The sequence below is a fragment of the Nomia melanderi genome, chromosome 6, assembly GCF_051020985.1.
Source record: "Nomia melanderi isolate GNS246 chromosome 6, iyNomMela1, whole genome shotgun sequence".
Classification (NCBI taxonomy): domain Eukaryota; kingdom Metazoa; phylum Arthropoda; class Insecta; order Hymenoptera; family Halictidae; genus Nomia; species Nomia melanderi.
In genome coordinates this window covers 5,543,036-5,559,120 of record NC_135004.1, presented here as the reverse complement: position 1 = coordinate 5,559,120, position 16,085 = coordinate 5,543,036, and the positions used below count along the sequence as shown (strand labels likewise).

Sequence of the window (16,085 nt, the reverse complement as noted above, 5' to 3'; positions counted from 1 at the left end):
TTAAAGGAATCGTTTTTTCTTAAAATAAGAATGCAGTAATACTGAGGTCAAAAATCAAGAATTGATACCAATAAGTTTCGGCAATGGTATCTCATAAATGGAAATATACGAGTTCTGTTATTCTGTCTTGCAACCTTGCAGATATCTTCTCTAATTTGTTATTCTTCGCGTGAACCTACAGCTAGCCCTGAACCTACAGAATCACGGAAGAATTTCCCTAAAAGGAATGGTGGGGGATCTCATATGCAGAGTCTTTTTCCGATCCTACTGTAGGCGCGTCGCGTAGCGAGCTTTATCTTTGTCAACCGCGTTTTTATTCTCTTCGAATGGAAGCCTGCTGATACAGTCGGTCACAAAGATACTCAGATACTAATATAATTTAACATGTATATCCTGCAGTTTACGTAAATGGTCGATGAACAAAGAAATTGAAATATAATTGTGCTGGATGTAAATCTTTCACAGTGAAAATGCAAACATTGTTTATTTACTAAAATGGAAACATATACATCAAAAGGAATGTAAACAAAATTAATACATGTTTAGAAATTAGTATTTCAATTTTTGAAACTAACCGTACAACGGTTGAACCATTTTCGTCACAATACCAAGTGTTCCTCCATTTCCTTTCAACCATCTAAAGATCTGTTAATTACAATTAATTCCACGTGTTCTCCAAACATAAAACAGAAAAGTGAAACCTATATCTTTAATCAAATGTTTTTGTAACCGACTGTAGGCATCGCTATTTCCGCCAGGCGTACAATAATTTGTCGCACATCTCGTTTGCAACGAAGAGGTGCCGTTGCATCGCCGCGTTATCCGCGTCGTTATTTCCATTTCACTCGCGATTAACGATATCGTCGCGCGAATATAAATTAATTGAAAAAACAAGCGGCGATTCGGACGCTTGCCGGTTAGCAGAAATAAGAAAAATAAAAAAAAGAGACGCGAAGGAGAAAGAGAGAGAAAAAAACGTCGATGAACATAAACCAGAACGTGAAACTAACCCGGGGCATAATCGCGCTATATCGGGAAAGAGGTGCGTTAGCCTCTCGGATTCTGAACTCGCCGGGAACGGATTAATTCCGCGCGCGCCCCGAGGAGTAGCTCGAAAGGACATTCGGAGAACTATTTTCCCGGTTTTCGTTAACCGAACGCACCGGACAATCCGTCTCATTGTCAGTCCTCGATTTCTATTCTCTCTGCGAACAACTACATGGAGAACGCTATTCCATCTTCCTTGGAATTAATAGTGGCCGAGCTCCTCAGTGAGAAGAAAACTTAACTTCGAATTTAATGAAGAATTTCAAAAAAGAAACTTAATTTAAAAGAAAAACAAAGGAGAAGAATATAAAACGCACAGTGACAAACTAACAAATAGAATTTAAGGGAGAACCCTCATACAGAGACTTCATTATTAAATCATTTTCAAATGTTCAATGAGGTCATAAGAACTTCAATAAATTTCTCTTCACTACTCTACAACTAAATTCCAAACATTTATTTCGTGACGATAGAGATACTTAACAGAAACCTCTAACCGCCAATTCCCTGAAACTAGAAGGTGCATTCGAGGCAACGAACATCTGAACATCCCGCGCGCTTTCAGAATTTGAAAATATCCTAGAATCAGTTTCTATATTTCGGGGCCAATTCATGGATCTAGTTCAGTGAAGTGGCCGCGAAGGGAATGTCTGCAATTGTTTAGGGAGCCAGGAGCTGGTAATAGCGTGTGAAACGGTGGCAAGTTGGAGATAGAAAGGCGTCGGGTCGAGGATTCGACAAGCAGCCGCGCAACGCCGAGAAAGAAAAAGAAGAGGAAGGCGAAGGAAAGAGAGGAAAACAAGAAAGAAACGATCGTCGGTCGAGCAAGTGCATCAGAATGCCGAATGCCCTCCCGCTCCCCTCTTAATTCGGCACTGTGATCGTGAGCTGTGTATGCTTCGGATGAAGTCGTTGCCATTCCAGCGGAACGTTGTGTGAGGAAGCATAGTTGCAAACTAGACGGTCCCGTTTCGAGAGCAACCGGAATTGCATCGCGTCCGTCTTTGACCGGGGAACCGGATAAAATTCATCCACCACCTGGACAATGTGGCCCCGGACGATCACGGTCCTCGCGTTAATTGTTTCGGCGGTCTCGCAGAAGACGGTGGGTGGCAATTGCGAAACGACGTTTCCTATTTATTTTCTTTTCTTTTTCTCGTTTTTATCTTTAATGTCAGTATCTCGGAGATGCGTGTAACAGTTAACATGTCGCGACGCTGTTCAATTAAAAATCCGTATGGTAATATTCGCGCGGTCGCTAACGTGAACCAACTAAATATAAAGCAATATTCATCCCACTGCATAGATCTATTTAAATTTTTCAGTTATACGATATTTTATATTTCCAAAATTTCTGTTGGTTAACGATTTAATTATTTTTATGTAAAAAAGTAAGGTACTTCGGTAAGTTTCGTTCTTTCGTTGTGATACGAATGATACAAACCACATGTTTTCTTTTTTAAAAGATTTACCTACAAATACTTTGTTAATCGATGTTTCTCTTGCAAGACGCCATGATTCTGAAATAGCGCGCGAAGGTGCATTGGTTAAATCCTAAGCGAATACTTTGGATCGTAGTAAATTCAAATTATTCGAAATTTATTTGATCTGAGAGGACTACTTTGATAATGTAGGTGATGATTATAAATTAATGTTGATTGACTTACGTCCGCGTTGCAGCTCAATCTGTCAGGCCGCGGTTTGAAGAAAGAGGACTTCTTCTTGAAGCTTCAAACGCAGATCACTCTAGCGGAAGTAACGAATCTGATTCTCCGTGACAACCAGTTTGACAGTTTCCTCGATTGTTCCACTAATCTAACGAGTCTACGAACGTTGGATCTCTCGCATAATCATCTTCAACGGTTTTTCTTCCTCTGCAGAGAGGAATACAATTTGCAAGTGTTAAATGTTAGCCATAATAACCTGCAATACATCGATGACCATGCGTTCAACGACAGAATTCCGAAACTGAAGATTCTCGATGTATCATCGAATAAACTATCGATTGTCAACGAGACCATGATGGAGCATTTCAAGGTAAACATTTGATTATACGTAATTTTTTGAATGACAGAGGTCGTGATGATCTCATAGATATGCGTTTTAAAATATGGACTATTTAACATGAAAAAAAACATTTCAAATGATAATTTTATTATTTGCAGATTTTGGAATATCTCTCGTTGGCTAACAATCCGATCAACGATGCGATCCACGAAAATGCATTCTGGAACTTGAAAGCACTGCGGTATTTGAACCTGAGCAACGTATCATCGTCGTATTTTACCGCGGAGGTTTTCAAAACGTTAACTAACTTATCCATGTTAGATTTATCGAGCAATCCTCTAAAGGAAATTCCAACATTACCGACCAATATAGAAGAACTCGATCTTTCCAACACTATGATCACAAAACTGAAAAACGTCATGTTACCCAAATTACGAGAATTGAAATTGAATAACATGTCAAATCTGAAAGAACTGTGTTTAGATGATTTGAAGGGCTTAAATAGCTTAGAAACGTTGTTGCTAACTGGCTCGAAGAATTTAGTCGAGCTGAAAATTGTCAAATACGACGAACAACTTCTACCACACTTAAAACAGCTCCGGATAAACGATTGCGGTCTGAAAACGCTCGATCAAAGCCTTCTTGTGGTAATAAACAGATCGCCGGTTTTGAGCATTGAGAACAATCCCTGGCACTGCGATTGCCAGATGATGTGGGTTCATGTATTATTTGCGTCAAAACCTCTTAGTCAAGATATTAGGTAAGTAAACAGAACGCAATATTGCTATTAATTTACCGTTAACAATAATTTAAATAAGTTTCTTTGGAACCGGGAACAGTCGGTAACTGGATATATGTTTGAACCACCTCTGTAGAGATGGCGCTACAAATACCGCAACCAATTCTTATCATAAAGAGGATTTTCAAATTTAAAAATTCTATAACATTCAATATAATTTACTAAACCACAATTGAACATACAAATTAATTTTCTATTATTTCTATTATTTTTATTTTAGTGTCTTAACATCTTATCGCTTAAAAAGCGTTCATGTCTGTTTTACAATCTTTGAAATCTGAAATAAAAGTATCACTAAGTAACTTGTTTGATTTTTAATATGTTGTTCTCAGGTGTAACACACCGGAACGGTATCGCAACAAGCAGATAAGGGAAGTGCCAGAGAACGAGCTAAAATGCGAAAGGATGTCGGCAGTATTTTATCCTGTTCTGTGGGCGTGCATTTTGTTGCTTGTCGTTGCATTTATATTGGCGACGGGCTTTTTCCTTCTTCGGCGACCAATCGGTCAATGGGACATCAGGCGTAAAAACCGGGACACGGTCACCTACAAGAACGTTGATGAGTCCTCGAACGATATGGTGAGAATTCTGGCTGTTGGCGAAACAGTCGATCGTAACGGGGAATGAGCTGACAATCGAGCGAACGTTGCACGGGGTGCGGACAAATTCGTTGTACCACCGGAAATTGGATGATTTCTTGTACAAATACAAATGACACAGAATATACCTATATAAAGTCTATTCTTGAAGAAACTGACTTTAAGGAACAGAAATGATACTTTACCACAATCGAAACGTAATATTTTCTGTCTGAGAATTTTATTTTGTTGTATGCAAATTTTCTATACTGCTATTTATGACTAAAACTTCATGTGTTACATACATCAGATATAACAAGTATGACGATTTAGAATATACAATAAGACATACGAGGATTTTAAATTAATATTTCTCAAATGCAGTGTCTTGGATGTAAAATATTTACCTCCTACTATTCACTTCGTATCTTTGCACAAGAAATCGTTTATGCCACGACTTATTCCAAATCTTTTATACAATAGAAACGTATTAACTTAGGATAAGCAATAGAATCTTAAGAAAGAAATATGTTACAGATTAAGAACTCGATAAACTCGAACTGATAGTTTTGTACGAAGTTATGTATAGAGTGTTTCAGAATGATATATAATATTAGAGGCAGAAATTGACAAATAGACTGCAAACTTCGTGTATTTTTTCTGATTTCGATTCAAGTGAAACATTCCGCGAAAATTAAAATTTGCATGAATCTCCGGGATTTAACGGTTACTCTATAAAGTTAGTGGCTGTTGCATGCACACATTTTACGGTTCACGAGTACTGCGTATCCGCAATTCACTTGAAGAGCTACTTACTCCAGAGAAATTTATCTAATCCGTTTGAAGATATTTTCACGCAACAATGGGAGCACCGTAAATCGTTGACGTTTTGAACTCTTCGGATATCAGAGTCCGGCGAAAAGTCAACGATATAACAATCGAAGGGGGCGATAGAGGTTCACGAACCTGTACCGATTAACGCGTTCCTTTATCGCAATTTCAATACGTTGCATATTGACGCACATTTTTCCTGATTTATTTAATACTTCAGGATATAGTTTCAAATTTATTCACGCGCAGATACCTAAGAACGCTTCTCAACATTCATAGGATTAAATCACTGCCACTGTGAACACGTCGGTACCTCTAAAACACGATTTTATAAACTCCGGTACGTGCTTGTAGAGTGAATCCCGCCGTTCTGAAACATCCTGTGCAGTTAATTTACCATTTATACGTAACAAACGAGAATTATACGGTGACGTCCGCAATAGAAATAGATCAATAGGCTTTGTTATAACTCGCCACGTGTCGAAATCCAGGCAAATACAGTGTAAATATGAAGAGGTGGCGTCTCGTCATTTCTATCATCCCTTGATCCCTACGTATCGAATGGCGGCCGCGGAGCATCTCACTGACGCGCACACGGGGCAACAATACGCGCACCAAAAAAAACGTCTTTTATTGTCGGCCGCGGTTTTTCGAAAACCCTTTACCGATCTCTTGTGCGAAAACGGAGTTGCTCGTCCTCGAGGAACAAAAGCCCGAATGGTTACAAAGCGCGGCCGACGGCTCATTTCTTCCGAATGATTCTTTTGCCGGTTGCACGTCGTGAAGTACCGTTTCCACGCATCGACAAGCCCGCGGCGCAACCTTTTTTCAGAACGCGGCTAATTGAAACACGACGAGCACCCTTTGCGCCGGCGAACTTCACCATGCGCTTCCTTCTTCTTTTCCCTCTTTTTTTCTCTTCGCTTTTTATTTGAGCAACGCGACCCGCGATATTTTCTGGATCAGAGTCACGAACCGGGGGCAGAAATTGACTGCGCTCTACCGTTTGCTCCTCTTCCGAAGGAAACAAAGGAATGAATGGATGCACTCTGGTTTGGATGAATGGTACTTTGCGTAACTGGAAGGCAATTATCGGGACGTTAGAATAAATTCGAGCAAGTGTATTACAAAGAGAATAAGCGATCCGGAAAAGCATCTTTTGGATGCAAATGTATAAAACGGAGATAAAGGAATGAAGGGCTGAAAACAATGAGATGAAGTGGTTCTGGGATATTAGCCGTCTAGCGCATTGTTACTTCTCTACGTAATGGCATTTCGTTTGCTACGCTTATTGCGCATAGATCACGCAGTGTTTGAAAACAATGAAAAAACCGATTTGCGTGAGGTTTCTACAGTTGGAAAAAGGTCGAAATAGTACTTTCACTTAAAAATATTTGTTCATTAAAGAAAAATGATAATTGACGATGAGTTTGTGTTTTTCAGAGTTGATTAAGTAAGAAATGCATAAAATCCGAAGCTTATTATTACGTAATGTACTCCGTTTATTCGAAAATATCAAAACATCTGATTGAATGATTTCTACAGTTAACTAACGAACAATGAATTTTTCGTATTTTGTTCTCAGATATAATAAAACAGACGTATCTATACTTCGGTTAAAAAAAATAAACGTGGTGCGATACTGGTGGTGCGGAGGATGGTTGAACAAATGGTGCTATGAAGATCGTCAGTTTCCATGACGTGCACCGTGATCGCGTGCGATGTAGCGATCAGCCTTTGTACCGAAGCATGATCTTCCTACGGGAAGCCTATTGGGTTACGGCTACGCCCGGAGAGCCTTCCATATGGAAGAACACATTACGCCAGGAAAGTATGGCCAACGAGGAAATCACGTCGTGTGTCGCCGGGTTTAACACTTTCAAAGTTCATCGTCGAATAACGCGCAACGATCGAAAATCACGCGAATTTTCTTCTCAGAGGCGGAAAAATGATAGATCTCAACCGGTCTTTTCGCTCACTCCACAAAATAAACCCTTTTAACGTAAATGTCGCAGAAAACAGAATTCTTGTGTTTCCTTTTCAAGTCACACGAACACAAACATTTATTCGATCTCACTTCTATTCTACATGAAACGATATTGTTCAACCAAGTCTGTGTTATTATAAAAAAATACTGATCACTCCAATTTAAGCGCTCTTTTAATGAAATTGCATCCATTAACCCGTATTTACTTAAAATTGTTACTTCAGACTTCGCGTTCAATGATAAGGACAAAGTAATTTTTCATTTCTCCATCGCTGATCCAAAATCTAACCCATTTCTCACAGTATACATAGACGAAATACACTGTCGCGATCTATCTCATTAAACTTTATTATCATTTTCCCCCATATTATTAAAAGTTTATAATATCATTTCATAACTTTTCATAATTTCCATAAATACTTCTCACTTCTTGATAGGTACATACATAAATAATCGCTTCAACGATCACGTTCACGCTTTCAATCAAAAACTTCCGAACGATAGCCATGCGAAAAGCACTACAAAAAATCTGAACGGAATAGTAACATTTTGCAAAGTTATCGTTAATGACATAATTGACGCGACACAAGCTTCGAACAAACTCGGTTGAGGAAAGACAAAATTTATCCAGGTCGGTGGGAAGCTGCGGGAGCGCGTCAAAATCGTCAAACCCGGTTGCGGGTGGTTTCCGTGTGCGAAGAGCGGGGAGACAGGACGAGGAGATCGAGGACCGATGCTCGATTATCCCGATCCGCGCTCAATAGAACATTGTGGAACTCCTTTTTGGATATTCCAGAAAGAGAGGGCCCCGGACGACGCGACGGAGCGGGACGCCGAAGCGTTTTACGCGGTGATATCGAGTGTCCGGTAATTCGAGATCCTGTGCGAGCCAATTTGGCGAGCCAGCGGAAAAATAATACACCGTCTACCAGCGTCGAGGCACGTCGGGATGTCGCGAGCGGGCGCGGAGAAGCGAATTTTTTTAACGGTCGAACGTAAAACACGTGGGCAGACCCCTGGTCCTGGCCTAGCCAAGCTTGGCCTGGTCTGTTCTGGCCTGGCTTGTCCTGGCCCAATCGGGAATATCGTGTTTCCAACCAAGCAAATACGAGATCCTCCCTTAAGTCGCCTCGATAGCTCTGCCGATATTTACGCTGAAAAAAATACCTTTGCTGGTTAGATGCGCGAAGATAAAACGGAAGACGTATCCCGATCGACGTCGATGAAAGTGTCTTTAGTAAGTCACTGGTGAAACGATAAAGGGATGTTTCATAAGGAGGGTTGATTCGGGAGCAGGGTTTTTTTTTATTGAAGTTTGGGAGATATTTTTACTGTTAGATAAAAAAATTAAGATTTTTGAAATGTTTTTGAAGAATAAGACAATTTTTTATTAGGAAGAATATTTATTTAATTTGAAATTACAATGGAACATGGGAAGAATTCTTCATCTGCACGAGGGTTTCTTTTCTTTCTTTTTGTTAACATTTGTTTCCAAAGGATGAGGTAATTGATGATCGACAAAAATAAAATGCAAAATTAGTGAATTTTTAGGAGAGTCGAATACAATTTTACTCGAAAGCCATGGTTTCTTTCTAGCACTGATAAGAGGACTAACAGAATCAAATGTGACAAATGATTCGAAGTGCATAACGAAAACATCAATGCTTCAGAGTAAGGATTTAATTTTTCCGTTCACATTAGAAACTGTGTTACTCGTGTGCAGTCGCCGCGGCTCCGAACACACTGAAAAAGTTCTCTTCCGCCGTTTTTATTCGAAAAAATCAGTGGCGCTTGTTCACGGCCGGCTGATCGGTGCATTCGGCTTGCTTAACACTCAACGAGATGTATTTTCGAAGCGTCGTCGCACTTTTCGCGATCACGATTCGTTAAACCAGGACTCTCGCATTAACTGAGCTGCCCTGCTAATTACCTTATATCTCTGATATTTCACCCGTTTCCTCTCTCCTCTCATTTTCCGGTGACCTACCGTTTCCTGCAACGTCCCGCCCACTGTTTGAAGCAGCTGAAGACAGTAAAAATGCAGACAAAAAAATCTCGCTCTGCGATTCCTATAACAATCAATTCATGTTCCTATGGAAGTTCATAGAAAAATCTTAAATACTTTATGAAATCTTATCAAAACACATTAACCGTTTGTCAAGATAAATTTGACAAAAGTACCTTGCGTTATGGCTCTCGACGTATTTACTGATATAATAATTCTCTCCGCCATTGCTCTCTATACTACTATTTCCAAATAATGCATTTTTGTCACTGAATAGCATTGATAAAATCATATTAACTTCAAGGAATAACCCTCCCGAATATAAAATTTGATTATTTATTATTAGAATTCGAATATCATCAATACTCTCATCATCGTCCAATGATTCTCGTGTGCAGAGGTCATACAAATTCTCCACCAACAGAACTCACTGACAACGCGTACCCATAGATAACACGCGCAACGCGTTGAGGAACATCGACGTTACAGGGGATGAAAGCTCTGATTCGCAAGTAGCATAGGCTGGTTAGTGCGCGGCGATTTTTGGCGTTCCGGGGTTTTATCTGATTAAACCAACATAGAAACACGGGGTTACGCGTGTAAGCTCGGCCAGGCGTCCGTGGGGAACGGTCGAACAAATGAATAATGAAAATAAAACCCACGATGCTATCGGCGGGCACCACGGGATTACACACGCATCAGCGCGGTCGAGATGAACTTACATTATGGAGTCCCCCGCGAGGGTGTCGACACGTACATACGATCCGCACACACGCGCGCGCTCTAAGCGCGGTGCGGACCGTACGTTACGCATTTACGCGCCGCGCCGCGCCACACCGGCAAAGAAAACAGACTTTTTTCTCCGAGTCGACGTCACGCCAACCCCACCGGGGCCCGCATCGAACCAGAACGGATTTAAACGGCAAATCAGGGGTTCCGCGTTACGTATTGCTGTTACAAATGGCGGTTTTCTCTCGCGGTAGCTCTCTGCGAGGAAAATCGATTCAATGGCGGCCGCCGTATCTCCGGATCTGAGTTTCGAATGATATTTCGAACAAGTGATCGGCATCGTTAAGATATTTGTCATCTGGAGTCCATCGATCGACTGCCGATGGTTGCAATACACTGTGTAGAGACTTAGAATTTGTTTAGATCTTAACATTGCTTTTGTAAACCTTTGCAACGTGGACCTCTAACCAAGAATTCTTAGGTAACAGTCTGTTCTTACTGAAATCCTTTAATATTTCACCATCGATTTTATTTGGTTCAAAGGCATTTCTTACACCCTTTACTCTAGAATGACTGGTTGAGTCCAAACGTTTGGCCAGCAACCTCCCTTTCATCGAAAAAAGAAACCACCAATTTAGTTTGTGTCTCGACAGTCGTAGCAGCGTGGGCCACGTGGCTTTACTTCGTGGAAAGATTACGTTCTTTGGCGTCCATGCAATTTCGTCGCGCATAATCACCGCCGGCACGGTCGCTTTTGTGGCGAGTGGGTGCGCAGAGCTCCGCTTACGGTGTAAATGTCGTGGCAGTAATGGTCGGACGCGTTCCGCTTTCCGGGATACTCCGATTATGCCAAGGTGTGAACTTGCGGATCGGCTCGGAATAGAGTTGGTCGTGAGCACAAAGGTAAAGTCCCCACAGGCCAAGCCGCTTACGATCAATACCTCGATCCTTCGATCTCGCCCCTGCCGCGCTCGCCGGCCGGCGGAGAGTGTCCATTCGGCAGCGCACAATGCCAAATGGACGGAATATGCTTCTTAAATACCCAGCGGCCACTTCTCCGGGATGAGAGGCATCTACTCGAGCCCCTGCGATTCAGGGCGAGGCACGTTCCGCTCCGCGGAATAATATCGCAAACGCGAATCGGATTCGAATCGGACGGTGGCGTCGCGTCGCGACGACTTCCTTGCGCGTCGCCACTCTTCGACCCTTTCATTCAATCTCTTGAGTTTCTATTGAACACGTACGGAATTCTATAGAAAATACTCTCCTCGAATGGTTTAATTGTTAGATTTAGTAGTTCGATGCCATTTCGCTTAATCGATTGTAAATTTACTTATATTAAAGATTTTACTCTATTCGCTAAAGTCGTATCTTATATTTGTTCTATGAAGATGAGACAAAGTCATCGAAATAACAATTATTTCGGTGTTCTAAAGATGTATTTCTCGTGAACAGATAATGAATTGACTTTGAAAAGGACGCCTAGGAAAACAAACAATTAGTAATATAATAAATATAATTTATAATAAAAATCTTCAACACGGATCTCACTTGTCGTGATAAGAGAAGGAATTAAAACTAGAGTTACGGACGCTTATTCTATATTTTATTCTATTGGTTCTAGAAAGTTACATATTCGTTTATAATTGCACGAATCAAAATCAACTTAAACTACTACTAAATAACGTTTAAAAAATTCAGTATCCATCAAATTGATAGGTGCCGTAAACCTAGTGATAAAAGAAACGAATAAGTACTCACCAGATTAACGTGTCCAATGAAATCACGGTAACACGTATCGCGTTGTCACGGGTAACGTCTCAGTTGACGCGGCAATGAACCGGTAAGGAAAAGGAAGAAAGTGTGGGGACACGAAGAAGGGGGTTGTGTTCGACCCACTCAGGGAACACGGGCCAAATATTTGACGATCGAGCTGGCTCTCGAAGTCAATGTAAAACAAGGACGCGATCCGGCCGCGGAGAACAATACGCCTCCGCCGGTGTACGGTTACAGGGGGTGCAGTTTCCAGGCCAGAGCGACACGAGACAGATCGTATCACGACTTCTGCGGATCCTCCGTAACACCGAGAAGGAAAACCGAAAAGCATCGGCAAGGTAATCCCTGTGCCCCAGGAATCGTCACGTTCCGTTCCGCGAGCAGCTCACCCCCTCGCGTCCCGACCGCCAAAGCTGCCTACTGGCTGAAAGGAATCTTACACCTGAGCATAAGACCCCTGTCCTTCGTAATTGCTTCCAGATGTGGTGGCCGAGGCTGCCAGCATTACACCCGACTGGTGTACGTAGTCCGACTTTATTGTTGTTTCAGGGGACCCAACAAAGTGCCGGCCCTCCGAACAAGGACCTGTCCGAGCTCGCAATATTCCCGGGAACCTGCTGGAACCCGCTATTCAGCCACGTCGCGTGCAGTTTACACGGGATTCCCGGCCATCCACTTCAGATCGATAACTTTATTAGCGACTGGCCGTTGTAAACTTGAAATCCGTCTGACACGTCCATCTTACAACTGAGCCTTTGCCGCCATCCTTCACACAGCGAGCTCGGGTCCCGACTTTTACAGCGTCTGACGATGTTTCATAATCTCGACTTTTTTTACACTTTGCCGATAACAGATCTTTCGTTAAGTTACCTGCCTTATGATCTTTTTTTGCGACTGGGCTGAGAAAAGTTGCTCTATCGTTGGTTCGAATAAGAAAGGGGATTGTATTATGTTTATCATAGAATTTCGTATAATTTTGTGTACGGTTGCGTGTTGTGAAAAACAGTATTTCCATTGGGACAATTCAGATTTAGATAAAACCGTGTACAATGCCGTTGCGCAATTGCCGCGGTTTCAAAAATCGTCTCGCGCGACAATTTTCTCGAGTCGAGTGCCCCGCGTTTACCGTCTATTTCATTCGCAGCTTTATTGCCACTTTATAGGAACGTTCACCGTGAAAGCAGTACCGAGCAGCGTTAAACGGCGACAAAACGGCCAGTGTAACGTTTAATTTCGGTACAGTATATATCTCGGGGTTGCCAGAGGGTGGGCAGGAAAGGTAAAAAGCCGTGGTCGCCTGAAAGCTCGCGGATTTCGCGCAGATTAGACAGCCTTTTCGCGTTTCCTCAGGTTACAGACGGCCCCGTCGTCGCGGCAACGTTTACAAAGTGACAACGAGGCATTTTAAAAGGCCACCCGTTCGCCAAGCAAAGATGTAACATAACAAACAGCTACCGAACGGGCTGCTCGGGGGAAGAAAACGTATTTGCCCGGGACGATATCGAGTTCCCGGCCACTTCCTGCGCTTCTTCCTCGTCTACTCCGTCCATGGCGCCGTTGCAGTCGGCGACCTGACGTTTCACCAAGTGACGAGTGCCACCCTTGAACGCATCAGGAATAGACCTTCTCACGGAGTGCATTTGGTCGTGAACGGCTTGCTGCTCTCCTTCTTTCTCTTTCACCCTCCCCTACTTTCTTTTTCCTTACTCGCGCCACCAATAAAAAACTCATGCACGAAAATATACTTTGTAGGACGTTGGACGACGTTCAGCCACGCGCGGACAAATTCTGTATTGAAATAACAAACAGTGGACGCGTCGGGTACCGTGATTTTAGGGGTGACTCCTTCGTGGCGTCTTTAATGTGTTACATAAAGTATCTTCGTAACAATTTATGGCTAGGTGATAATAGTTGTTGTTCCATTTAATGCATGGAGAATAAGTAACACTTCGAACATTTTTATTCCAATGAAAAAACGAATGTTTCTAAAATATTCGAAATTTTATTTCATTTCGAAATTTCGAGGTTCTATTGAGTTTCATTACTAGGTAACGTTCTATATTCCATTCCATATTCCAATTTTCCATATTCATGAACAAAAAATAAAAAAAGACGAAAGTTTACATGTCATGTGTTCTAAGATATGTTCAGGACATTATGAACTACTTTGTACTTTCTTTTATCACGGACAATATTGAAATTAATATTAAAGTTAAAAACGATTTGGTGCAGTGAGAGAGTCATGACGGTAATCCCCGTTACCAAAAATCATGCCCGTCAACTGATCCGTCAATTGCATTAATTACAACGCGGCAAATAGAACGAGTACGGTAATCATCGGAAGCGGAACACCCTGCCGCGCGTGCGTCGATTTCATTAATATTCGCGTAAGCGGAAGGATTTTCGTCGGGACGAGGAATATTAAAAAAAGGTGGAAGCGTGAGAGAGAGAGGGAGGAAGAGAAAAAATCACGGAAAACGGAAAGGGACGGGAGATTGGCCGACCGATAATCATCGACGCCGTCAATTTCGCCCGACGAATGTAAAATCAGCGTCACGTTGGCGAATTATGGACCCGCGCGCGCGTCACGGCGCGTTCTTTGTACGTATTTCGGGCCGAAATTCGAGTGTCAGTGCATGGGATAAAACGTAATGAGCCGCGCGTTCCGGTCGGCCAGCTTTGCGTACAGTGGGGAAATTATGGCGGAGGCGTCGATGTTAAAAGCACGATGTAAATTCGGGACAGCGTGCACGCGCGTAATACACGCAGGATACGCGACCGAACGGAAATACGGGGTGTGCGTAAAGTCTCTACCAGCCTTTCGCGAAAACGAATAAAATGATTGAACCAAAGATTTAATCGCAATTAATGACATTAAATACGATAACACGGTAAGGTGAAAAAATAATTAATTGGATAAGGAAGAAAATGAAAAACCAATAAATTCGATCATCGTTTAGAATGCTATTTAGCCATTGTCCCTTCTCATTACGATTCATATTGTGCATGTTTACTATTCTCAATACGCAAATAACTGAGAACAGTCAACGTGTAGGTTATCCAAGGAAAAATAAGGCAAAGTGTTCGTTCATTTGTTAAGTGAAATTGCGTTAGATTTAAAAGAATCGATTGTACACGTGAATACGTTTAAAATACATTCTCAAAAACAGGGACTTCATGAACACCCTGTGCACCATCCATTGAGGGTAGACGGATACGGTGTTACTCGCGTGACGCGAGCCGCGCGGGTTGAAGGGCGGCAACGAAGGCACTCGCGTTCATGATTGCGATAATGCCAAACGCAATATCGCGGGAAAATTTATCGGTCGTTCGAGCAACGGCACGCGTAGCAAACCGTGCGAAAAATAGTAATGAGCTGCCGGCGAGAGTACGAAAAAGATTAATAACGAGTGGACGCCCGGAGATACGGATGAGCAGAGAGGGAAAGAGAAAGAGAAGCGTTGCACCAAGAGGGAGAACGTGCTTGGAAATGAAAAAAAAGTATAACAGAAGCGTGTGAATATAAAATATTCGTGGAGGAAAAAGAGAGGGAGTGAGAGAGAGCGGAAGGGTGTAAAGTGTGAGGAAAGTATTAAAAGCGAAGTAACGAGGGTGGAAAATTGAGAATAATACACAGGCAAGAGGAAGGAAAGATAAAATGAAGAATGTGGTGGAGGGATAGACGTATTCGTAGATTCCGTGACTTTAAAGCCTCTTTCCAGATTCTTGCACAGATTAATCTTAGTAGGTTTTTATTTGTTAAATGCGTTCTTTTTTAAGGAAGAAGTCGGTGATAATTTCTACGTAATTAACAAGATTTAAAAAATGAAGGATCTCAAACAGATTTGAAAAATATTAAAGTTAACATTAAGAAAAACAGTGGAAAAACTAAGATACAAAGAAATGTACAATTTGAACTATGAATGTGAACAATTTATGGAATGACGAACCAAGAAGCAAGAACGGGCGCGACGAAAATTAAATGGCGAGGAAGGGGATAGAAGTATAAAATGTCAAGGAGGAAGCCGTGAATAGGAGGTATCTAAAAAAGCATGGAACGTTTAATCGAAGCACGGCTGCCCCTTTCCAGGACTATCTGGAAAAGATGCGTTGAAAAAGCCTGTCTGGCCGAGTCTTCCGTATTTTGGACATAAAACGAAAGATGAGATTTTTCTCGGATCCAGGGAAACGCGCCGAGCGCGCTAGATGGACGCGCAAACAGGAAAGCAATTTTTTAATAAATCCACTTTCTGCACAGGGACACATATTCTTCGTCGCGTTAAAAGTTTTACGATCGCTTGTGGCGGGCAACCTTCCCAAAAGTGA

At 41.9% G+C, this 16,085-nt stretch overlaps 1 protein-coding gene across 2 annotated transcripts; it reads left to right on the top strand.

Moving 5' to 3' along the window:
* Nucleotides 1-798: 798 nt before the first annotated feature.
* LOC116427798 (toll-like receptor 2) lies at nt 799-7,512 on the top strand. 2 transcript variants are annotated; one of them, XM_031978576.2, is made up of 5 exons: nt 799-2,152; nt 2,728-3,084; nt 3,213-3,814; nt 4,186-4,432; nt 6,848-7,512. In XM_031978576.2, exons 1-5 carry the CDS (start codon nt 2,093-2,095, stop codon nt 6,851-6,853), a joined length of 1,272 nt encoding a protein of 423 aa, XP_031834436.2. In that variant the 5' UTR covers nt 799-2,092; the 3' UTR covers nt 6,854-7,512. The 2 variants fall into 2 exon arrangements, with proteins under 2 accessions (XP_031834436.2, XP_031834427.2); XM_031978567.2 differs by lacking the exon at nt 6,848-7,512 and having other exon boundaries at nt 4,186-6,560.
* Nucleotides 7,513-16,085: the final 8,573 nt, after the last annotated feature.